The sequence below is a fragment of the Saimiri boliviensis genome, chromosome 18 (assembly GCF_048565385.1).
Source record: "Saimiri boliviensis isolate mSaiBol1 chromosome 18, mSaiBol1.pri, whole genome shotgun sequence".
In the NCBI taxonomy this organism is placed as follows: Eukaryota; Metazoa; Chordata; class Mammalia; order Primates; family Cebidae; genus Saimiri; species Saimiri boliviensis.
Genome location: NC_133466.1, coordinates 18,888,560 through 18,914,405, shown reverse-complemented (window position 1 = coordinate 18,914,405; position 25,846 = coordinate 18,888,560). Strand labels below are relative to the sequence as shown.

General features: G+C 38.6%; 1 protein-coding gene and 1 non-coding gene across 10 annotated transcripts in view; both read right to left on the bottom strand.

Annotated features, from left to right (window-relative positions):
* MRPL39 (mitochondrial ribosomal protein L39) overlaps nt 1–21,263 on the bottom strand; it is a 198,719-nt gene extending 177,456 nt beyond the window's left edge. For 7 of the 9 annotated variants that reach the window (XM_074389438.1, XM_074389441.1, XM_074389443.1 and 4 more), the window contains exons 1-9: nt 21,157–21,263; nt 20,229–20,435; nt 17,586–17,725; nt 16,007–16,106; nt 14,435–14,502; nt 11,603–11,715; nt 8,456–8,521; nt 7,373–7,526; nt 3,362–3,409 (exon numbers count right to left, since the gene is read on the bottom strand). In XM_074389438.1, coding sequence (XP_074245539.1) covers nt 3,362–3,409; nt 7,373–7,526; nt 8,456–8,521; nt 11,603–11,715; nt 14,435–14,502; nt 16,007–16,106; nt 17,586–17,725; nt 20,229–20,435; nt 21,157–21,229 — 969 coding nt within the window. In that variant the 5' untranslated portion in view covers nt 21,230–21,263. Of the gene's footprint in view, nt 1–542; nt 2,248–3,361; nt 3,410–7,372; nt 7,527–8,455; nt 8,522–11,602; nt 11,716–14,434; nt 14,503–16,006; nt 16,107–17,585; nt 17,726–20,228; nt 20,436–21,156 lie in introns of those variants that run through there. The other 2 variants (XM_010344889.3, XM_074389444.1) reach the window with 2 other exon arrangements.
* LOC120368495 (U6 spliceosomal RNA) lies at nt 173–279 on the bottom strand. The gene has a single exon (XR_005582606.1). It is a non-coding gene; the product is annotated as a U6 spliceosomal RNA (small nuclear RNA).
* Nucleotides 21,264–25,846: the final 4,583 nt, after the last annotated feature.

Sequence of the window (25,846 nt, the reverse complement as noted above, 5' to 3'; positions counted from 1 at the left end):
ATTGTTCAACACCTGCCTATGAGTGAGAACATGCGGTGTTTGATTTTCTGTTCTTGTGTCAGTTTGCTGAGAATGATGGTTTCCAGATTCATCCAAGTCCCTACAAAGGACATGAACTCATCGATTTTTATGGCTGCATAGTATTCCATGGGGTATATGTGCCACATTTTCTAAAAATATGGAATGCTTCACGAATTTGCGTGTCATCCTTGTGCAGGGGCCATGCTAATCTTCTCTGTATCATTCCAATTTTAGCATATGTGCTGCCAAAGAGAGCATCATCCACCATTTTAAATCATCCCACAGCCCTCCTATAATGATCCTCTATCTTTCTCCTTCAATAGTTATTATTACAGAAAGTTAGGTAAGAAGATTTAAACAGCAAGTTACCAATATAAATTATCAGGTAAAGAACAATAATTCCATTCAAAAGATTTTAATATAATCTAAGGCATATTATACCTAGGCTTCTCAAGTTTGCCATTTTACTTTTCAGCCATAAAACACAATCATTACTAAGAAAAAAAAAAAAACACCTGAAGTGCTGTAACAAGATATTTTAAATCAGTTTATTTTCTTTTGGAGTATAATTCCATTTAGAATAGAGCATATTATAGATTTAGTCTAAATAGATATCGCCATGTCCCTATTCTATTCTATGTCACTCAGACTCATCAAACAGACATGGCTAAATCCAAATTCAACACCTCCAAAACCTGTCCTGCCTGGATCATCTATCTTGGTAAAGGGCTCTGCCCAGCTAACTAAGGACAGTATTCGAGAATTCACTCTCTTCTTCTTACCTGCATATTCTGTCAACAGCCCTATTAACTCAACCTAAGTTAACTCTCACAGTCGTTCTCCCTATCATGGCTGAACTTTAGGACCTCTTCCTCTTCTATCCCCCTAACAGAACCCGTGGCTTAAGAGTTGACAGCTATATCCCATGCTACCCCTAGAATGAGCTTTTAAGCAAGAATAGCTGATCAACAGGTCACGTCCCTACTCAAAATTCTCCAGTCACTCGCTATCACCTCAGTGAGGTGAAGGAAGAAAAGTCAGGAATGTAAGTTCACAACAAGGAACACAAGCCCCCTTATATTCTGTTTTTGGACAGACTCATTAGCTACCCTAGACGTGACCTGTGCATTCAAATTCATCTTACATTTATCATGTTCTCTATTCTTTCATGCCTGTAAGCAACTGGCTTCCTCTGAGATAGCCTCTAACCCATTCTCCAACGGATTACCTGCATGGTTCACTTTTATTCATCCTTTAAAATCAACTTAAGGGATTCCAATTCCTGCCAACCTTCCTTAACCAACTCCCCAGCTTGGTCTGAGTCCCCTTCTTTATGCCAGAGCCCCACAAGTACACCTGAACTGTCTGCTTATAAGTCTAACTATCCAATCAACATTATTTCCCTGAGGCAGCAAGTACATTTTGTTGATTTTTTATTCCTCCAGACTGTAACAGTACCTGGCACACAGTAAACAATCAGTAAGACTGTGTTGAATCAATGAACCACAGGTTTAATCTAATCCCTTCAGAAAAGCAAAATGCACAGTAGAAAAAAGCAACTAAAGAAGAATAAATGTTTGAAAAATATGTATTGGCTAACATTATTAGATATTCTAAATAAGATACTGTCTCTGCCATTTTTCTCCATTTTTCCTTCCTTTAAAGTGTTCAGTTACTATTGCTTCTTTAGTTTCCCAAACTATTTCTTAAATATTCATTTCTTCTCCAGTTTCAAGTTTTTTTAATTTTAGTTAACTCTAAGTAACCATGCTGAACAGTTCTTTTTCAGTTTCTTAATCTATAATGATCTCTGCGACCAACTGAAAAGAGAAAATTACTCCATCCAAAGATACTTTCTTCTCATGAGAAAAAAAATTATATAATCCTTATACCAGATTATGAAGTCCCTAAATAATAATTCCTATCAATATATTCATTAATAAAGACTAGGTTTATATATCATTATGGAAAATAGTCAATAAATATTTCTTGGGGAACCCCCTCATGTGCTAATATATTCAGAATTTGGGCTTATACAAATATAACAAATCCTGAAAGGATTAACAAACAGAAGATAAATGTACTGGCAAAGAAAACAATCAAAAAACATACATTGAGGTATACAATCAAGCACAAACTTATCCGAATGGGTAATTATTTGTTAGGAGATTACTCTGAGACTGTTCCATGGAGAAGGTGTGACTCGGGCAAGGTAGTGAAGAATGACTGTGTTGTAAACGACAAAAAGAGAATGGGAAATGATGTCCAGAAAGAAAAACAATCATGAAGAAATATGCAAACCTGATAGTAAGTTTGATGTGTGATGCTTAATGTGCTTGCAAGCTTGGCCAGAGTGTTTGTGGCATTGTGGGAAATTAGGATAAAGGGGAAGGCCTAATGAGGCCAGATGACACAGGATAGCCACCAGATAACCTAAGTAAAAGAGGCACACTTAGCCTATGAAATAGGGAACAGGGACAGTTGTGGTCAAGAAATACAATCACTCCTACTAATGAAGTATAAATGCTAATGACACAGAATAAACCACAAAAACACGAACATTCAAATCTGATTTTTCAGGACATTTGCACATTTAATGTCACTGACTAAGGAAGCTTTAAAATATATCTAACAAGGGGCTGGGTGCAGTGGCTCAAGCCTGTAATCCCAGCACAGGCTTGTGCTGGGAGGCCGAAGCGGGTGGATCACAAGGTCAAGAGATCGAGACCATCCTGGTCAACATGGTGAAACCCCGTCTCTACTAAAAAAAATACAAAAAATTAGCTGGGCATGGTGGCACGTGCCTGTAATCCCAGCTACTCAGGAGGCTGAGGCAGGAGAATTGCCTGAACCCAGGAGGCAGAGGTTGCGGTGAGCCGAGATCGCGCCATTGCACTCCAGCCTGGGTAACAAGAGCGAAACTCCCTCTCATAAAAAAAAAAAAAAAAAAAAAAAAAAAAAAATTATATCTGACAAATCTTAATCCTTTAAATATTCATTAAGTTTACAAAAAAAAAAAAAATCCTAAGACCTAATTGATACCATTATAACTATTGGGAACTATTACTATTGCATAATAATATTCTTACTTCTCTTCAAGTTCTACAATATCATTTTCTTGATATTAACAAATAAAATCAAAAGAGAACTGCCAAATTACAACTTTAGTCTTACCAAAATACTACTGGAGTAAACAATCAAAATACTGCATTGACTATTGAGACAACTTACTTTTTCCTTTCTCTTTGCTTCTTTCATTTTTCCCCCCTTTGGTTGTTATCGATTAATTTTGATGAATTTCTTTATAGAAGGGTACAAATTAGCTGTCCAAAACACTTACCATTTTCCGAGATCTTTCCAACAGCTTATCCCATATCGTAAAATGTGCCTTAAAAAGAAAAGATTTGTGATGAACTAAAAAAAAGTAGTAAAATCAAAGTAAAAGGGATAGAGTCTTTATATAGCTTTTAGAACAAAATAATTAAAAGATAGTACTAATATAGCTAAGTGGTTGTGAAAGTGGATCACAGTAGAGGGAAAAAGGTACTACATAAAAGAGATGCTTTGTTTTTCACTTTCTCCAATTGCTTGAATCCAGGAGGTGGAGGTTGCAGTGAGCATTAAGAAAAAAAGACTTAAGGATTGAATGTGTCCTTCTTCCACTTTTGCCTCTCTTAATCATTTCCATCGTAGAAAGCATTCCTTCTAGTAGGAAGCAAAAATCTGCCCTACTTTCCCATAGATTGTGGTTCAATCCTTAAATAGCCAATTTCAACCTTCTAGAAGTCATTCTTCAAATCATAAGCAATCACAAGAAGTCAGTCATTAAAAACCAACTGTGACATCTTCACACTGAAATGGCAGAACCAGAGAATTCAGCAAATGACCCTGAAGAATAAGTAAAACCTAACAAACACAATAGTCTTTTTTTTTTTTAAATGGAGGCTCACTCTGTTGCCCAGGCTGGAGTGCAGTGGTGCAATCTCAGCTCACTGCAACCTCTGCCTCCTAGTTTCAAACAATTCTCCTACCTCGGCCTCCCAAAACAATAGTAAAATTTAAACTCAATTTCCTGAGTCCTTAACAATCTCCTGTAGCAGAGGATTATCAGAATGCACTAAGGAAAACTGTGCAAACTGTATCATGACCACATCAATTTTATTAGGTCAACTGAAAGTGATATCAAGGCATATGAGCAGGCCAGTGACTACTTCACACCAAATAAGCTCATAAAATCTATAATAAAAGGTAAAATTACTAAATTTTGACATACGAACCCTTCTAGGAAAAGAGCTACCTGGTCTGTTTAAAGGGAAAACCATGCTTGACTCAGGCAGAATGAACTGCTGGTACAGAGACCCTAAGCTGTGGCTGGAATATAGTGAGTGAGGAAGGGAGTGGTGTCAGATAAAGTCAGAGATGCAGGCAGGGACCAGATAATGCAGGGCTTTGTGAGACAGAGTAAAGAGTTGGGATTTGTTCAAGGGAAGCCATTGGAAAGTTTGGGCCAGAGGAAGTATGTAACAGATTGTGTATTAAAAAGATGACTTTGATGCCAGATATAGCATACACCTAAAGCAAAATAAATAAATTTTAAAAATTAAAAAAGATCACTTTGGCTACTAAGCACAGAATGCACTGCAGAGGGCAAGAGTGAAAGCAAGGAAGGAGAGTGAAAACAGGAACTTGGATAAGGGAGGCAGCAGTAGATGAGATGCTGTGAGGTACATAGGTTCAGAATACATTTCAGAGTTAAAAGCTGAAAGGACTTGCTGATTGATGGGCTGGGGGCGTGGCTACGAGGGGAAAAGTGAATCAAGGATTACCTCAAACAACTAGGGAAACCAGGGGTATCCAATCTTTTGGCTTCCCTGGGCCACACTGGAAGAATTGTCTTGGACCACACATACAATATACTACACTAATGACAGCTGATGAGCTAAAAAAACAAGAAAAGAAAAAGAAAAAAAATTGCAAAAACATCTCATAATGTTTTAAGAAAGTTTAAGAATTTGTGTCGCATTCAAAGGGGTTCTGGGCCACATGCAGCCCACGGGCCATAGGTTAGACAAGCTTGAGGTAAAGGGTGATCAGATTTTCTCAAGTGGGGAAGGATAGGAAAGGAAGCAGGTATGTGGAGAAAAGTCAAAGTCAAACGTAAAGGAGAGGTGTACTAAAAATTACAAAATGAGATGAAAGAAGATATAAATAAATAAGAAGGTATAATAAGTTAATAGACAGGAAGTTTCAACATATTAAAGATGTCAATTCTCCCCAAATTGCTAAACAGGTCTAATGGACTTCATATCAAAATCACAAGAAGACTCAACATAAAAAATATTATCCTAACATTAAACGGAAACTCAAACTACAATAGTTAAAACGATCTTGATCAAAAAATAGTAACAAGGGAGGAATGACTCTACCTGATTTCACAACCTATTTAGAGCTACAGTAATCAAGACTGTGTGGTACTGGTAGTGATGTAAACATACGTGATAAATGGAACACAATAGAGGACTCAAAAATAGACCTACATAAATATGCCAAGCTAATTTTTAACAAAGATGCAAAAGTAATTTAGTGGCGGAAGAGTGACCTTTTCAACCAATGGTGCTGGGGCAATTTGACATCTACAGGCAAAAAAATAAAAATAACCTAAACCTAAATCTCAAACGTACAGAAAAATTAACTCAAAATGGAACACAGATTTAAATAAATATAAAACTCTAAAACTTTTAGGCAGGAGAAAAAAGGGGAAACTCTTTGGGATCTGGAGCTAGTCAGAGTTCTTAAAATTAACCCCAAAAACATAATCTATTAAAATTAAAATGTTATCAAATTTTGATAAACTACTTTCCTCAAAATTAAAAACTTATGCTCTCCAAAAGGTTGCCCAGAGAATGAAAAAACAAGCCACATATACAAATACAAGGTACAGACAGAAAACAAGAGAAATCTAAAAACTACATATGTACAAAAAACTAACATCTACAACATATAAAGAACTCTTAAAACTCAACTGTTAAAAGGTAAAACAATCTAATTAGAATACTAGCTAAAAGACATAAACAGACATTGCACCAATGAAGATATGTAGATCACAAATAAGTACACAAAAAGATGATCAATACCACTGGTCAATGGAGAAATTCAAATTAAAACTACAATGAGAAATCACTACAAACGTATCAGAAGGACTAAAACAAAAAAAAAAAGTAGTGACCGCATCAAATGCTAGTGAGAATGTGGAAAAACTGATCACTCGTACACTGCGAGTGGGAATGTAAAACGGTACAGTTACTCTAGAACACTCTGGCTGTTTCTAAAAAACTAAACATACACTTATCATATGACACAGCAATTGCACTCCTGGGTATTTTATCCTAGAGAAATATTCACCTAAACCTGCACACAATGTCACAGCAGCTTTATTTGTGATAGCCAAAAACTGAAAACAACTCAGATGTCCTTTGATGAATCAACGGTTAAACCAACCATGATACATCCAGACCTAGTAATACCATTTATCAATAAGAATGAATGAACAACTGATATACCTAATGACCTGGATGAATCTCCATAGAATTATACTGAGTGAAATTGCCAATGCCAAAAAATTACATACTGCTTGATCCCATTCATATAATATTCTTGAAGTGACAAAACTATAGAAAAGGAAACCAGGTGAGTAGTTGGCAGGGGCAAACAGGAAAGGTAATGGAGGGCAACAGAGGGAAGTGGCTGTACATGAGTGTGTCTATAAAAGGCCAACATGACGAGTCCCCATAGTGAAGGAATTGTTCTGTATCTTCATTGTACTGATGCCCATACCCTGGTGGTGATATTGTATTTTAGTATTGCAAGAGGAAACTAAGTAAAGGTACATGGGATCTCTCTATATTTGTCTTATAACTGCAATTATTTCAACATCAAAAATTTAAATAAAAAGCTTAGCAAGGGAGGGGGAACAATGTGGAAAATGACAGGTTTTGGGTTATGAATAGAGGGAAGAGCATGCCAAATGTAAGCTTAAAAGGCATTTCAGAAAGGTCTTACCAATATGCACTCCAATACTCCCTATGCCAATGCACCCTCGCCTAAGCTAATTTGAAAAATTAAAAATGCTGTCTCAATTTGATTTAATTTTTTTAACAAATATGTCTTTTGTAATTGTGTATTTACCCACTGGCCAACTTTGTTTTTAAACGCAAATCTGAGTTTACAAAATATTAGTGTCCTACAACTTAAGAAAAACTAAAAGTTTAGATTCTTCACACTAGTATAAAATCAAGTCCAGAATTATATTTATACCCAAATTGGAAGTCCTGGAACCTTAAGCTTTACTTACTCTTAAGTGAACGGGTAAAGACAGACCCTGGAATCTTCGTATGAGACTTGGCTGGGTGGGTTGAAGACTGTGAACTGCTGATATTTCATACTGGAAACAAATACTTGTTCTTGGAATAAGAGGGCCCTCGCTCACATCAATGAAGTCACCTATTCTGATTTATTTAAAAATAAACAAAACCGCAACATCAAATAATTTGTAATAGCTTGAAAAAGAAATCTCTTCATTCTCTTTGCTGCTAACACCCTAATCAAGAACGTTATATATGGTTCAGTTCAATTCCTAATGACCCCTGACAATGATCTCAAGTAAAGAGACTAAAACTTTGAAAATTAAATCAAATGAACCATTTTCTTAATTAGCATTGATATAAATTTAAAGGTCTTTAAGAGTCACGCAATACATCATGCTATCAAGCAGATCCAATTGCCTAAAACCGATCATCTAAAAACCTTACAATAATCCACGTAACAGAGTTTAGAATTTAGCGTGTAGGACAGAATGAGTTCAGAAACAAAAAGCAGTTTCTAGAAGAAAAAAGTTAAGTCCAGTTCATAAAAACACGAGGTTGAGAAAACAGATCCAGATCACAAAGTCATTTCTACAGAATGCATTGGGACTTGCTCCCCACAGGAGAACGTCATCATAAGCAGTGGACCTTTCTCATCCATGTGTCAGAAAGCACAGTCTGACTTAATTTACATGTATCATAAGTAATTACTAATCAGTCAATATTCATATTTCTGTATGCATATGAATTATCATGTTCAATTCATAACAATGACTATCTTACCCAATTTCAAAATCCCTAAAAATTATATTTTTTTAAACAGTGGTTTTCAACTCAAAATTAAATAAAAATAGCAAACAGTAAAATGAGGAACAGAAAACAAGTGTTCCTGAAGCTAAGTTAGAGCTTTCATTTACCACCATGTGAAAACAATGAACAAAGCAACAGAAAACAAGGTAATAAGAACAAAATAAGGTGCAAATTCATCTATTTTGGTCATATGCTTTATTTGGATAACAATAAAGCTAAGCCTTACTCTAACACGGCAGCCAGTTTTTAGAGTTTTACTTTACCTGTGTAGCTTGACTATTCTCTCAGGGTTCTGAGATGCCTTCTCTTCGATGAAATCTATTTTGTATCTGAAAAGCAACAAAGAAAAAAAAATTTTTTTTAACTCTAAATATGTAAAAAGGTGTTTAAAAATACTTCCCTTTCTCTTCAGCCATACTTTTTGAGAGTGGGTTACACTTGGAACCTCCCTTCTCTCCTCCCTTTAATCTGGCTACAGCCCCATGACTCTGCCAAACTGTTCTCAACAAAATCACAGGTACCTGGTGGGTGTCAACCCAATGGACACTTTTTGGTCCTCATTTTCTTAATACCAATGCTCACCTCCACTTCTCAAAGTGTTCCTTCTTTCCATTTTCAATTTTATTTATTTATTTATTGCTCTGTCACCCATCCTGGAATGCAGTGGTGCAATTATAGCTCACTGCAGCCTGAAACTTCTGAGCTCACGTGACCCTCCTGCCTCAGCCACCTGAGAAGCTCAGACTATAGTTGTGACCACCATGCTGGAATAACTTTTTTTTTTTTTTAAGAGATTGGGTCTTGCTATGTTGCCCAAGCTAATCTCAAACTCCTGGCGTCAAGCAATCCTCCTGCCTCAGCCTCCCAAAGTGCTGGGATTATAGGGATGAACCACCACACCCAGCTTCAAAGTGCTCTTTCCATGGGTATCAGTGGCATTCCTTACTGCTTGTTATTTTACATCTCGGGCCACTGTTGTCTTTCTCTACTATTTGAGAATTCTATCCTATACACTCTTTTTACTCTAGGCATCCTCCCTAGGCCAGCTCCTTGTGCTACTACTTATGTAGTTATATTTCCTTTATCTCTGCTTCTAATCCACCTACCTCTTCTGAGCACCAAACTGTATACCTGAGACCCGTCTGGACATCCTCTAGGATGTTCCACAAGCACCTTACCCTGAAATTTGCAAACTGCACAAATTACCACCTCTTTCCCCAACCAAACTTGTTCTTCCTCCTGAATTTCCTATCTTAGTATGATACCACCAAACACCCAGGTGTGCAAGTGAAAAACATGGGAGAGTTCCTTAATTCCTTTCTCCCACCATATCCCCTACATTCAATTCATTATCAAATTGTCAATTTTACTTCCCAGTGTCTCTCAAATCTGCCCAATTCTGTGAGTTTAGCTAAAGGCACAGATGAAACTCCACAGCCCAGGTTCAAACCATGACTTTACCATTTACTATTGAGAGCTTTATCTGTCTACCCAGGGTGCTAAACAAGTAATACATGTATGTGTGCACACATGTGTATGCACAATGTGGCAAAGTTGGGGAACACTGGCTTATGCAAAAACATCCACTGACTGCTACAGTCCCCCATGCACTAAGAAGGGGACCAATTAATTCCCTTGAATATTTGTCTCTCCTAACCCACCTCCAAGAGATGCTCCTGTCCCCCATGAGTCAAAGCCACAGAAAGGTCCCACCCTTACCCCTGCAGCAGAAAGGCTCAATCACTGACCCACCTTCAATGATCCAACCATTCTGTCCTATCAAACTTCCTCCAAAATCATCCCTTTCCTCCTACCACACACTCAACCAAGTTACAAAAGTCCCAGAAGCCCCTATCAGTCCTTGACAGTTAGATAGAGGAATGGAAAATCTCAATGTATACTGAATGGAAGTCAAAAGTACACTGTCCAGTAAGGTAGTTACGGTGCACTTAAATGTGATTAGTACCAGTTAAAACGTGCCTTAAGTATAAAACATATAAGGTTCTGAAGATTTCAATGAAATAGAACATAAAATAACATCAATATTTTAACATTAATTATACTGAAATAACATTGTAGATGTATCATTTAAACAAAATCATTATAATTAACTTCACCTTTTCTTTTGACTTTTTTTCAATGTAACTACTAGAAAATTTCAAATTATACAGACATCTCGTATTGTATTTCTTTTGGGTAGCACGTGCCTAGACATTTGACACAGAGAGTGACTTGATGTGTTTGGATAGTTCAAAGAATTTTCTTGTAGAATCAATGCTATAAATGGTGGTTTGGTTCTACAATACTATCTGTACTCTAGTTAAAACAGTACATTACAATTGATTTCTAAGTCCACTGATTCCAGGACATGCTAAAAATGTTTCAAGAAAAAGTGTTTTATAGGCAAATACATTTGGGAAATTTTCACTTTGGGAGACCGCTGAGTGCACCGGGTAAAGTTTTATAAGCCACTGTTCTTCAAACTCAGCTTAACACAATACATGGTTTCAGCATGTCAATCAACATCTTATGGAAGAATGAGACAGATTGCTCTGAGAAATGCCAAGCGATATGGTATGTGTCAAAAAGACACTCATAACTAACCCAACATATTATGACAAACTACCCCTATGAGAATTTGTAATTCAACTTCTATATACCTAAAGAAATTCTAATCTGTAACCTTTAACAATTTGTAGGTGCATATTTTGGCTTCAGACTCTAGTACCTATGTTAGTTTTCTTTTTTTTTATAGCACAGATTTCTCTTTCTAATTAGTTCTAATATTCTATTAGGCTAACAGTAAAATTTAGTTTATTTTGTTATAACTGGTAGTAGAAGGTGAACTGAAAGTTTTCTGAGTGAAAACTGAGAAGGCATACAGGAATTAAAATGTTGGAAAATCCATCAAATGAATAATTCACATGCAGAAGACTAAGACTGGCTGTGTAAACATTTTACTTTAGCTGTTAGCCCCCTTCCAAACTGCTTGCATTTTCAGTCTTACCAGTACCATTTTAAGTGTGGAGGGGAAGGAGAGAAATGCTGCCAAATACGCAAAATTATATAGTGGCTTAACATACGTTATCACTTAGAAAGAAAAAAAAGTAGTAGAAAGAAAAAAAGGAAACATACCACTGTGTTGATATAATGAGAAAGGCTGGTCCAAGAACAGAGAAGTAAAACAAAGTGAGAAAATTATCAAGGGAGGTGGGGAACATTATTCTCGGTGAAATAAATGAGATCAACAAAAATAAATAAACTTCCTACTGCAGAAAGAGAGGTCTCGGAGTGGAAAATAATACACTGTCATGTGTAGATCAAATATAAAAATTCTTAAGACCTGAATTTTCTTCATTACATATAATACTGGGAGAGTTAGCCTTGATTTAAAGAAAGCCTACACTTACTTGTTGTGTTGAAATATTTCCAATGCCACTTTTGCGTCAACTTCCAGAGTTTCAAATGGAAGATCTTTATAAATTAAAACATGAGCATCCTTTGTGAAGGAACGTAAGTTCTCCTTAAAAATGATAGTAATAACCTTTAGTAACAATTTACTGAAATGCATTTCTCCATAAGCCAGTTAAGACAAAACTCTATGCTTAGTACTGCAAATCCAACTAAAATAAAAGACAAAATCAAATTTGTTAGGACAGAAAGTTATTAATTTGCAACAACTGAAGTTTTGGACCATAAATTAAAAAACTTTTTATTTACCTGTATTTAAGATGTCAGCCTGCATGAATATTATTAAAAATAAACCTATAAAGAAATTTTATCCAAATTATATTATAATTTCATCTAAATTATATAACCTTAAAATGTTTATTAAAGCTATGATGCAGCAAGTAAAAATGCCAATAAACTAGCAAGACATAAAAGTGTATTTACAGTATGAATAAAACTAAGTTTATTAAATGCATGGGGAAAAAATTGTTTTCATAATTGAGAAAGTTTGGCTAGAAATGTAGCATCATCACCGACCACATACAAAGTATAGCATATGTCCAATATCAAAAGTTTCTGCTTAATAAAAATGTCAATCTTACACAATTAAAATATTAATACACATTAACAATGTTTATAAGATTTTTAATACAAATTCTAATTGAGCTCTCATGCTATAAATCATTACTAATACAGAAAGGACAAAGTACTATTACACAAATAATTTTTATAATAAAATTATTTCCATAAAAATCCTATTAGACTTTTTTGCATGAAATGACTTCTCTATAAAGAATAATTTACTAGCCGGGCGCGGTGGCTCAAGCCTGTAATCCCAGCACTTTGGGAGGCCGAGGCGGGTGGATCACGAGGTCGAGAGTTCGAGACCATCTTGGTCGACATGGTGAAACCCCGTCTCTACTAAAAATACAAAAAATCAACTGGGCATGGTGGCGTGTGCCTGTAATCCCAGCTACTCAGGAGGCTGAGGCAGGAGAATTGCCTGAACCCAGGAGGCGGAGGTTGCAGTGAGCCGAGATCGCGCCATTGCACTCCAGCCTGGGTAACAAGAGCGAAACTCCGTCTCAAAAAAAAAAAAAAAAAAAAAAAAAAAAGAATAATTTACTATATAAAAAAATCCACATTCATGGTTTAATACAACTATTCCTTCAATGTAATTCTCCCCTACTTTCTTTAAGCTGTCTACTCAACCCAACTCCATGCAGTCTGCAATCAGTTGATACATTTCTTTTATAAGGTTTTATCTTTTAAAAAAGAAAAATGCAAAAAGCCAGGCACAATGGCATACGCCTGTAGCCCCAGCTAATAGAAAGGCTGGGGCAGGATTGCTTGGGTCCAAAAGTTCAAGGCTGGCCTGGGCAACAGGGTGAGACCACCATCTCTTAAAAAAAAAAAGAAACAAAGAAAAAGGAAAGAAAAAGGCAGTTATGTTTTTTCATAGATAAGGAAAATTAAAGCTTGACCTCATTAGTTTTTACCTAACTCCCCGCAAGTAAAGAAAATCTTCCATTTGGAGACATAGTTGAAAAGGAAGAAGCTTCATTGACAGGGGCCCAGAGGTCACGAAGAAACAGTTCGAATCCCTTCCCTCCCCCTGCCCACCCTCTTCTCTCTCTCGCTTCCCTCTCCCTTTTTCTCATTCTTTCTTGATTCCCTCTTCTCTCTCTTTCAATATGTAATATGGGCAGGATTATACAAAAAGTAATTTCCAAGGCCAAATGTAAAGCTGGATCTGCCCTGACTCCAAAATCCTGGCTTTTAAGAACTACTACAGTATTTCACTAAATCTAAGATGTATCACTAAGGGAAAAAAAAAAAAAAACTACAAATGATAACTGCAAGATACCATCTACTATAAGGCTCATCTATTTTCAGAGATATTAAATGTAAAATGAATGTACACAGTGGAATTGATAAAATGATGTGCTACACTGCTTCCCCTTTTCAGATCTCCAGAATCCCATTATGTAGGACATAGAGTCTTGTTTAATTAAGAATTAGGTATCTGCCTATTCTCCCCAATCAGAACTGCATCTCCAGGCTTGATCTTTGATAACCATCAGCACCCCTTACCTACTGAGCACCTGATCTATACCGTCCTTGTTAGGCCCTGTTGCTACCCAAGTCCCAAACCAACAAGGACCAGCCTCATTACAAAGGCAGAGCATTCACAAAGAGTTCAGTTTGTTAATATTTGGTTTGTTGATGCTTGGGTTAGCTTTGTCAAAGTCTGATTGTTTTAATTCACCCAGCTCTCAATGTGACCCTTGTATATACAGGGATGTCACAGTATGGAACAAGTTAAAATGGCTTAGGGAAGTGGTTTTCAAATTGTGCTCCAGCGATCCAAACAGGTATGGCTCCAAGCCCTCCATATCAGTCAAGATTGTTAAGTTTTTATATTTTATATTCTGGGCCTCTTGAAAACTACTACCTTAAAACCACTTAGAAGGCACATCAAGAAAAGGTCAAGGAGGACATAAAGTTTCAAGACAACTGATCATGTTGATGTAAATACTCTCATTCATATATCTGTCTTAAATATGCTGAAAAAGCAACAACACTGATAGACAGACAGACAGGCAGACAGACAGATAGATAGATAGATAGTAGACAGACAGACAGTAGATAGATAATAGATTTTTTTAAATGTCCTCAATGTACAGTACCATTCAACAATACTAACATAGGAATCACTCTAACAAAGGCAGAGACTCTAAAATTAGTATTCCAGAAGATCTAAAATTAATACTCCAGAAGAACATACTTACTTTTGTTGGTATCCACTCATCAAGTCTGCTATCCAAAAGTACGTCATAACAGAAGGCACCAGAAATTACTGTAAATCCAACCAAAATAAAATGCAAAGTCAAAACTGCCCTAACAGAAAGTTACTAATTTGCAACGACTGAATATTTAGACCACAGAATGAAGGATTAGCACTCTCTCCTAAGACTACAAATTATAAAATCGTTGCCATTATTCCAGCTGCTTGCCAGAGCCTTATCAAATTTCCCTTAGCCAAAAGATTAGTAACCCCAAATCACTAATATTTTTTAAACAGTGAAGTTTTATTCAAAAATGCTATTACCATATAGATTTCACATAGTTACCAGATATAAAAATTCCAGAAGGCCAAGGCAGGTGGATTACCTGAAGTCAGGAATTCAAGATCAGCCTGGCCAACATAGTAAAACCCTGTCTCTACTAAAAATACAAAAATTAGCCAGGCGTGGTGGCAGGAGCCTGTAATTCCAGTTACTCGGGAGTCAGAGGCAGGAGAATCACTTGAACCTGGAAGGCACAGGTTGCAGTGAGCAGAGATCACGCCACTGCACTCCAGCCTCGGCAACAGAATGAGACTCCATCTCAAAAAAAAAATCCCAAGGAACAAGATATTTAGGAAGTATATTGGTAACTTAATGGATAGGAAATGCTAAATTTCTTTTATATCCCCTAAATATCTTCTTTTTGGTGTTTCATTCTTAGAATCATTCCTTGAGTTTCCTTCAAATATTTTAGGTATACCTACTTGTTTTAAAAAAAAAAAAAAAAAAAAAATTATATGGCCAGGCATGGTGGCTCACGCCTGTAATCCTAGCACTTTGGGAGACCAAGGTGGACAAATCACAAGTTCAGGAGATCAAGACCAGCCTGGACAATCTGGTGAAACCCCACCTCTACTAAAAATACACAAATTGGCCAGGCGTGGTGGGGGGCGCCTGTAACCCCAGCTACTCAGGAGGCTGAGCAGGAGAGTTGCTTGAACCTGGGAGGCAGGGCTTGCAGTGAGCCAAGACCACGCCACTGCACTCCAGCCTGGGTGACAGAGCGAGACTCCGTCTCAAGAAAAAAAAGAATTATACATGTGCTCCTACCATACTCACTATTACAAAACCCTAGTTTTAGCAAAATTACAGAGTCTACACCCTTTCACCTGGCCAAAGCAGTCTCTCTCTCCAGAGTCACGGTCATGTCTGGTGAAACATTACCACCTAAGCACAGCTCCTTCCAGCAGTCTACTTATACTCAAACATTTTCTCCTCCTCTATACACCCAATTTGGAAATATATGCTTAAAATTGTGAAAAATAAACAAACACTGAGATCATGGAATTCCATGAAATTCATATTCAAGACAAACACTTCCCAGTAATTCTATGATGTTAATTATTAACCTGCAAAGGCTACTTCATATTTCATCATATTAAGATGGTGTTACCCATGATAAATGAAACACATGTATAATGGTAATTTATATTAGACAAAATTAGAACTAAACCAAAATAGGTACCAAAATATTTAAGGATCATAAAAAGACATATATTTATACATGTACATTACCAGGAACTTCTGGAGCTCTGACCAAATTGACCATATATTCATCTTTGAATGCCCTCTCTATCACACAGCCCATCATCATAGCACAAGAACGCCAATACGCCTAGAAAAAATATACACATATATAAAATATATATAAACACACTGAGATTCACTGAAGTTTCAACAATATTAAATTTTAAGTGAACTTCTGACTTAGAAACTATGTCCCATATATCTCTGTTCACATAATATAGCAACAGTTACCATCAGGCCATGACATTACCTCTACTGAGCAAAAATCAGGAAAGAATGAAGCATCAACTTCAGGTTCTTAGCAATGTTTCTGTGCAAGATATCAAACACTATAATAGTTATCAATCAATAGATGGTTTCAGTATCTGAAAGTATTTATTTTTAACTCAAAATAAAGTTAACTTGTTAACAAACTTATGCTAAAGTAAAATAAATATATTAATTATTTAACTTTATACCATGTATAAATATGGAGAAAAAACTCAACTTTTATGAATTATTTGTGAGTCTTATCCTATACCTAACATCATAATACATCGTTCAGATTACTCATATTTATAGCAGAGCAGCAGCAACTGGGCTTTCATTTTACCAGTACCTTTTGATCCGTGGACATGCCTGGGATGTTATCAAATCAATGACCTGATCAGTCACAAAGAGAAACCTGCACTGTACCTGTCCATTGTGTTCCCCTTTTGCTGACACTACTCTGAGCACCTTAATTTCAGAAGCTCTTCTTCATATCTGAGGACTACAAAAGTGGAGTCACTTCACTGTGTGTGGCAGAGACTGCTCCATTATATATGCTATGCAACCACATTACACTAAAAATAACTACAAACCCAGGCCTTGAAGGCAAGTAGCAAAATGTACTTCTTCATCTATCCTACTTAAATGTCTTTAAATGTCTGTTGAACTCCAGTCAGAATGCCTAGGTTCAAATCTGGGTTCCAGTAGTTCCTAAATCAGTAACCTCGGTCAAGCTGCTGAACTTCTCTTTATCTCGGTTTATCAGGAAAACGGTGAGAATAGCACAAACTTTGTGGAGTTTGTATGAAGGTTAGAGTCAATATCTGTAAATCACCCAGAACAGTGCCTGACACATAATACATACTCATTGTTGGCTATTACTGTCACTGCTATCATTTTCTTGTTCAACTGTAACTGTTATATGCCTGTAAAAGAACAATTTTTAAGTACTAAAAAAAAAAAGTAGGGGGTGAGTAAGCAGAAAGAGTTAAAAAGTTATTGAAATCATCTAGATAAGATGGTTAAAGGCTGAACTCAAGTAGTAGCAGTGGAAATGGAATCACCCACAATATACAAGGTAATTAATGAATGTCAGTTAAACAAAGATATGAATATAAAAGACATATCATACCAAAAATACAGAGATATGGATGCCACTGGTATTTTCCCAACTAAAAAAGTACCTAATCTAACAAGTAAAACATTGACTAAAGAATACAATACATTTAAATTTGGTTATATTTTTACACGTTACACCCCATAGAAAACAGGTCTTAATAAAAAGGGAAATAGAAAAAGAATGTAGAGATAGAAATACCTTATTCACTTCTCCTGGATCACGATCTTTGAAAGTAAGAAACTGAATTTCACAGGACTTCGTTAAAGGCTTATACATGCCCCATGGCTGTCCATCCACCAGAGCCAGAATGGACTTCCTGCAGTACCACTCGCTTAGGTCTAGAAATTTAAAACAGACTGATTATCTAACAAAATACAGAGTGAAAGTTACATGTTTAAGTGCTACATTTAGAAATAAAATAATGGGAAGGCACAATTCTGCAGACTGTCCTTTTTAGAGAAACAAAGCATATTACATCTATAACCAATTTAAAAAAATAATGCCCTACAAAAAATTAGCCAGGTGTGGGGGCACAAGCCTGTAATTCCAGCTACTTGGGAGGCTGAGACAGGAGAAGCACTTGAACCCAGGAGGCAGAGGTTGCAGTGAGCCAAGATCACGCCACTGCACTCTAGCCTAGGTGACTGACCAAGACTCCATCTTAAAAATAAATAAATAAATAAATAAATAATACCCAATATACTCAAATTTGTCAATTATTAATAAAACAATTTTCCCAGAGTTACACTTGAATATTCAGAGAGCAGCATCATGGATATATTTGGATAGATATACACACAATTCAAAAGAAAAGGGAAATATATTAACTCAACCCTCCAAAAATCAGTTCTAGATTGGTTTTGGGTCTTGTTCCCAGACCATCTTTTATTTCCATGATATAGACTCTTGAAGTTAAATGCCGTAGTTACCATTTTTTAATAGTTAATATGAGTTCCCTTATAAGCCAATCAGTTCTGGTCTGTTTGATCATCCCGGAATGCAATACCAACTGTGATTAGATGTTCTGAAATTACACAGCTACTCATAAAAGTAGTCAAACTACAGGATCTAAATTATCAAACATTACATAAGTCCCATAAAGACAGGGATCATGTCAATTTTTGCTCACTCATCAGTATATCCAGGGCGTAGCACCAAGCCTGGAATATAGCAGGTATTCAGTAAAAGTTTACTGAATGACTGCAAGAATGAACGACAAGAAAGTCTCAGGGCAGGAGTCATGCTGGGATGCTTCAGAAGCTTCATCACTACACGTGATGTGCATAAAGCTCCTTAAGGGACTGAGTTTTGTCTCATCCTCCTCTGTAATCCTAATGTCTATCATATGGTAGAGGTTCCAGAAACACTTGAAAACCAAATGAGTAAATATGTATACATACTAATTCAAGTGCCAGTGTGAAGGAAGACTGAGTGTACTCTCTTCAGGCCAGTTTAAGCTGATCACTAAAGTTGTTAAGTAAAGTTGTTAATTACTTAAATGGAATTATTACTGAGTTTTCCAAAAGTTTAAACAAGGCAGCTACTCATGCCTGTATCTATGTGGGGGCTTCTTTAATTTCAATATTACCAGTTCTATCAAAGGTACTATCAAAACATTTTGATGAGCCGGGCGCGGTGGCTCAAGCCTGTAATCCCAGCACTTTGGGAAGCCGAGGTGGGTGGATCACGAGGTCGAGAGATCGAGACCATCCTGGTCAACATGGTGAAACCCCGTCTCTACTAAAAATACGAAAAATTAGCTGGGCATGGTGGCACGTGCCTGTAATCCCAGCTACTCAGGAGGCTGAGGCAGGAGAATTGCTTGAACCCAGGAGGCGGAGGTTGCGGTGAACCGAGATTGCGCCATTGCACTCCAGCCTGGGTAACAAGAGCGAAACTCCATCTCAAAAAAAAAAAAATTTTGATGAAAAATAAAATATAGAGGTCTTTATTCCCTTCATTTCCACACCAAATCACACATGGGGCACAGTTGTCTCTTTAAAATATAAATATTTTTACCCCCAACACATGGATTCCATTCACATTCCCACTCACACATTTACACATGTAAATATAAATGTAAACAAAAATACAACACAGAGAGAGCCAAATGGAAAGCAGACGACAGATAAAAATTAGGCTATACGACAAAGAGGAGAGAAAGAAAAAGGGCAAAAAAAGTTGGCCATCTGCAGACATGGCAATCCTTTATACCAAAATCCCTTCTTGAGACCTGCATGGTGACTGCTCCTACCACATCACAGCCCTACCTAAAAGGAGCAAGCAAATCTCAGCTACTTGCGAGGCTGAAGCAGGAGGATGGCTTGAGGTCAGAAGTTCAAGACCAACCTGGGCACCATAGCCACCCTGTCTCTCAAAAAATAAAAATAAATTAGCCAGGTGTGGTGGTGGGCGCCTACAGGCCCAGCTACTTGGTAAGCTGAGGGTAGGAGTTTCAGTGAACTATGATAGTACCACTACACTCCACCCTTGGCAACAGAGACAGAACCCCATCTCTAAAATTAAATTAAATTAAAGGAGAAAGCACATCAGTAACAATGCACTCAGGTCTGGCCACCTTTCACCAGAAAATAATCTAGTACCCTAAACAAAGCCAGAGGCAAACATGCCACAGGCAGGACAATCTGTGCACTACAGTGCCAACCTTGGAATACTCATAGTACCCTCCGGAGCTAAAGGGACAGTGAACAGACAGTAAGGTGCCAGACAAAGAACCTCTGGGAAGTCCAGGGAGTAATTACAATATCCTGTCTCCTGCACCAGTACTTCCACACAGCTCAAGTAAAAGGGTCCAAACTGTAACCTGATTCTGTTACTTACGCATGGCACAACTGTAGGGAGTTGAAATGTTTTTATTCATCATGAAGATAGTACCAGGGTCAGTTTTCCCAACATGTTTAACTTCTATCTTCTCAGTTCGGGGAGTTAATGACAACTGCCTGGCTTTCTCTTTATTAAAGAGATCATTCCGCATTTCTGTCAATTCTGTCGGTGACAGCTGAGAAGCTGGCGATGTTGCTATAAATCCTGCGGAAAAGTTACAATAAATATGAAGACTGAAGACATGATTAACATACTGCCAAAACTGTGCTCAGAGGTAAACTTAAACCGATTTGTAATATTAGCAAGCACCAGCAAAAAAAAAAAACAGAGCTGGCCTAGATAAGTGCCTCTACTTTTAAATTTGACTCTTTCACATCAGACCGCTATTTCCCACCAATTTCCTCTGTCGTGTTTCCAATCAGTGCTTTACAGTAAGGGGCAAAAAGTAACCAGGAAACAGAGTCAAAACTGAACTAGAGTCATTGGGAAGGTGAGCAAAGTGGTCGGTTTGAAAGGGTCTTGAAGGAAGACAAGAAAGGTTCAGGAGACTAAAGGTCCCACACCGAAACTAGCAATATCCAGAAAGAGAAAAGCTGGGTTTACTTTCCAAAGGCCAAAATCGGGGACCCTGCCAAGGCAAGTACGAGTATTCCTCGGGAAGACATGGGCAGACGTGCACGGAACGCGCGCCGCTTCCCAGAGGCGGCCCGGCCCCGACCCCTGCCCTCGTTCCTGCCCTCCTCTGGCCCCTCGCTCTCAAACACTTGTCCTCCCAGGCTGCGCAAGGGCGACCGCCGCGGCGGGACTGAGACACCCTCCTCCTTCCCCTGCCCAGCGAGACCTCCCAGGACGCGCCTCAGGCCCAATCTGGACAGACACAACTTTCTAGGCCTCGCTCCCCGTCCCCACGGCCTCTGCAACTCACTCCGGCTGACCCCGCCACTGGGAGCGACCCGCAAGAGCCGCACCGCTCGGACCCCCATGGCCAGCGCCTCCATGGCAGCGGCGAGAACCGTCGCGCGCAGGTCCTTAGCCGCCCTCCTCCCCCGGAAACCGAGCGTGCACTCGGAGTTCCGCAGGACAGTTCTGTTCCGGACTCAGCGCTCAGACCGCGCGCCGTCACCGGGGGGCGCCAGGCCTCGCTGGGGAGTCGGTGGCTGAGACCCCGAAACTCCGAGCCGGAACGCTCACCTGTGCGCGGTACCTGCGCGTGGTGAGCGACCCCGCGGTACAGGGCCCCCGGGGCGGCCGCGGCCTGCCTGCCCCCCACCGCTTGGGCTCTGCAGGGAAACAGAGTCCCACAGGCGCCGTCGCTCTCTGCCCTCCACGGGTTCGATCCCGGCCACTCGGGTGAGGCGCTTGCTTCCCGAAAAGAATACATGGATTTCTGCGGGGGAAAATGGGGAAAGGCGTCTTCTATTTTGTCAGCAATGACAACTTCTAGCGCGTGGCTTAACTTTCATTTGTACCGGGTAGGTTCTTATTTCGGCTGGAGTGGGTCTGCGCCCTGGTTCTCCACTTACCCATGGTCATAGAGGCCTGGAAACAAGTCCCGTTGACTTTAGAGGGGACGTTGTAATCCGTAAGAGCTCTTTACAAATTATCTAGTATAGTTTACATAGTACAGGATGTACAGGAGAAGGCACCCCAGGGTGTCTCTAGCCCACTGATGTAAGCCAAGCGTCCAGAACAGAGCACAGCGCACGGTCAGCACTCAACAGATGTTTCTTGAATGAATGAATGAATGAATGAGTGCCCTTGCAGGCAAACCTCAGCATATTGTCTAATTCCTCTGTCTTACCAGGACGTGATTGTTATTTGAAGCACTCCGTAGGTACAGGATGAAAATATTTTCATTCACAATTCAATTCTGTGGCTTTACTTAAGGGTGTAGGTTTACAGATTCAGCCTTTCCCCCACTCTGTCCTTTGCCTTGCAATTGGGATGCTATGCCACCAGATGGAAGTGCCGCCTAAGGTACAAATATGACCCTGCACCGCGATAGACTGACGGTCTTCTTGGCCCAAATTTTACAGTCACAACCACTGGGCCAGGAAAGTGTATCTTCACTTTTTTAAATGGGAAATGTAAGTGACAGAGCTTGGATTTACACCCAGTCTACATTTTACCAGGCTACATTTCATTTAACATCCTAATTCAAACCACGAAATGCACATGCATACGTACAGTGTTGGGGGCAGGGTATATCTTTTGCTTCCTCGAATTTGGATAGGATTCCCATGAACGCTGTCTGTTTCATCGGCCTTTTAAAGCCTGTACCCATTTAGCCCCATTTAGAAACACTCTAGTGCCCTTAGAACATCTTAGAGACACTTTTTTTTTTTTTTTTTTTTTTAAGGCGGACTCTTGCTCTGTTGCCCAGATGCCATGCTGGCTCACTGCAACCTCTGTCTCCCGGATTCAAGCGATTCTCCTGCCTCAGCCTCCAGAGTAGCTGGGACTACAGGTGCCCAACAACACGCCCAGCTAATTTTTGTATTTTTAGTACAGACATGGTTTCAGCAGATTGGTCAGGCTGGCCTAGAACTCCTAACCTGGTGATCTGCCTGCCTCAGCCTCCCAAAGTGCTGAGATTTCAGGCATGAGCCACCATGCTCAGCCCTAGAGCCACATTTAAGCAAAGCCTCTGAACGTAAACTTAAGCAAGTCTGATCATAAATGCATCAGAGGCAGATAGTTGGAGTTCACCAGAAATTAATCTAGTTGAAAGGTTGTCGCTAATGATAATGGCCAAAAAATACTATGTGCCAATCATAGGGCTGTGTTTATTAATCTTCACAACCTACCTGAGCAATTGGCATAATAATCTTTATTTTCCGGGAAAAGAAATTCAAGTTTGAAGAGCTTGAGAGACATACCCAAGGTAAATCTTTGGCTAAGAATTCCCCCCGAATATTTTCTTACTCTGAATCCCCTCTCTTGCCTTCTTGTCAACCGGCTTCCCAAATCTTAGTCTCACTCTGTCAATGTCTCTGCCAAATAAAAAGAATCAAGTCTCTAACAGCAAATATCTAAGATAAGCCTGGATCATTACTGAGCCAGAAAGGCTATAACTAACTATAAAATACAGACAAACAGAAACATGTTTAAAAGGACGCAGGACCAAGTTCAAAGGGGCTCCTGTTGTCCAAATTTGGGAGAGTGTCCATAACTAAAGGAATAATGCTCAACTATTATAACATATATACTAAAATTTGTGAATCTGTAATGATACTCAACAATAGATGAGTATGGAGAGAGTGGAGGGAGTTTTCCATACAAAAGAATACCAGATAATAAAAGTAGTAGGAATAATAGAATGAGGAAAATCACCATTCTTCGTCTACCAATGTAATTAATCATTGGTACAGGAAGGGATCATCAATAGATGCTAAAACCAAGAGAAAGCTTGTTGGGGATCAATATGTTCACATAGTCTCTAAGTATCATCTCACAAGTTACTGACAAAATACAAATGGATACATGAAACTTTTCAATGGAGAAATCTGATTGATATCATCTTCAAGTGGTTAAACTTATCACCCAAAATGAGACAATCTGATATTTGTGCTTCTTCATTGTGATATAAACAATACAATCTATGTAGTATTCCTAACATAAATATTTAACCTGCATCTAAAGAATTATGAGGAAATCAAGTATATCCAAAAAGTGATATATTCTGTAAAACAACTGACCTAAACGCTTCAAAAATGTAAGTTTTATGGAAGATGAACCCAAAAAAGTCAAGAAACTGTTCTAAATTAAAGGAGACTAACGAGATACACATTTATTAGCAGTGCATGATCCTCACTTGGATTTTGGATCAGGAAAAAAATTACAAAGAATGACATTGTAACAGAGAAATTTGAACATGAACTGTACGCTAAATATTATATCAGTGTTATATTTCTTGGATATGACAATAGTGTCATGGTCATAGACTAAACCTTGTTTAAGGATATATATATCTTGATATATATATCAAAATATTTAGGAACCAAATATCACTATGGCTGTAACTAACTCTCAAATGTTTCAGCAAAAATAGGGAGCTCTATATTGAGGGAGGGAACGACAAATTTAGCAAACGTGGCAAAATTAGAGAATCTAAGTGAGGGTGTCAGTTGAACTACTCCTTCAACTTTATTCTGAAATTTTTCAACATTAAAACTTTGGAGAATAATCGCAGTGGTTTTCAACCATGAAAGTTTGTTTTGCTTATGTTGGCTGTCAGTAGTGGCAGCTACCAGCCAGTTGTGGCTCTGCAACATTATTCCAGAATCCAGGCTGTAGAAGCAGCCTCTCCTTGGTCTTGTGCTTCTTGTGGCAGAGGGAAAATAATGCAGTAACCACCTTGTGCACTGGCTCTTAAGAGCTTCTGTTCAGACTCACCTATGTCTCAGCCACATAGTCCCTGGACCCCAGCGAGTCCCATGGCCAAGACCAATGTCAATCAGGTAGGAGATTTATGCCTCCTGCAGGGAGCCAGTAGATAAGGTTATATACTTCACATCCAAGAAGGAATGCAAATCAATGGAATCAAGATTCAATAACAAGGCCAGGTTTCATGGCTCACTCCTATAATCCCAGCACTGTGGATCGGACGAAGTGAGTGGATCCCTTGAGCTCAGGAGATGGAGACCAGTCTGGATAACATTGCAAAACCCTGTCTGTACAAAAAAAAAAAAAAAAAAAATACACACAAAAAAAAATCAGCTGGGTGTGATGGTACTCAGGAGGTTGAGGTGGGAGAATCACCTGAGCCCAGGAAGTCGAGGCTGCAGTGAGCCATGATTGCACCACTGCACTCCAGCCTGGATGACAGAGTGAGACCCTGTTTCAAAAGAAAAAAAAAATCCAGTAACGCAGTAATTTTCCCAAGATCACAAAGATGATCTGGGGCTCAAACTCAGATCTGGCTGTCTCCAAATCCTATACTTTCTTTGTTCTCAAATTCATATGCTTTTTAAATCCAAATACTTGATTTTACATTTTCAAATCATTATACATTTACTTGTTTGGAAATTCTGTCTTTTAATTTAAAGATGCTTAATGAAAAGTTTCATTCAGTTCTTTCCTTCACAAGTTCTTACCAAAACCCCACACAGGATACCACTGTTGAGAGTTCTCGATGTTCCTAGCAGTTACCCTATCATATATCCTTATGCTCCTCCTACTGACCCAACATGAGAGATATCAATCATATGGTTCTGTGCCTGGCAAAGCTGTACTTTTAATCAGTTTATGTTAGTCCTGGTACTCTGAAGAACAGATACCAAGACAAAGATAAGTATGCAAGGAATTTTTTAGGAGAAATGCTTGTGAGGGAAAGGGGGAAGGTGGCCGGGTAAGGCTGACCCCGTGTGAAGAAGAGAAGGAAGGAAAACTGAATGAACGAATTCTTGACCACCAGTACAGTCTAATTAAGTCTCAGCAAGATCATCAGGTGAATCCCCAAAGCCAACGTGGGCATGCCTCAGTGTCCCCACTATGCTCAGTCTTTGGCTGAGAGCAGCCCCTGGGAAGCAGGAAGCATGTTTGCCTCAAAGCAAGCATGTTGATATTTCAGAGCTCAGCAGCTGGGGCCCTGGGTCAGTAAAACTGCCTGTAAT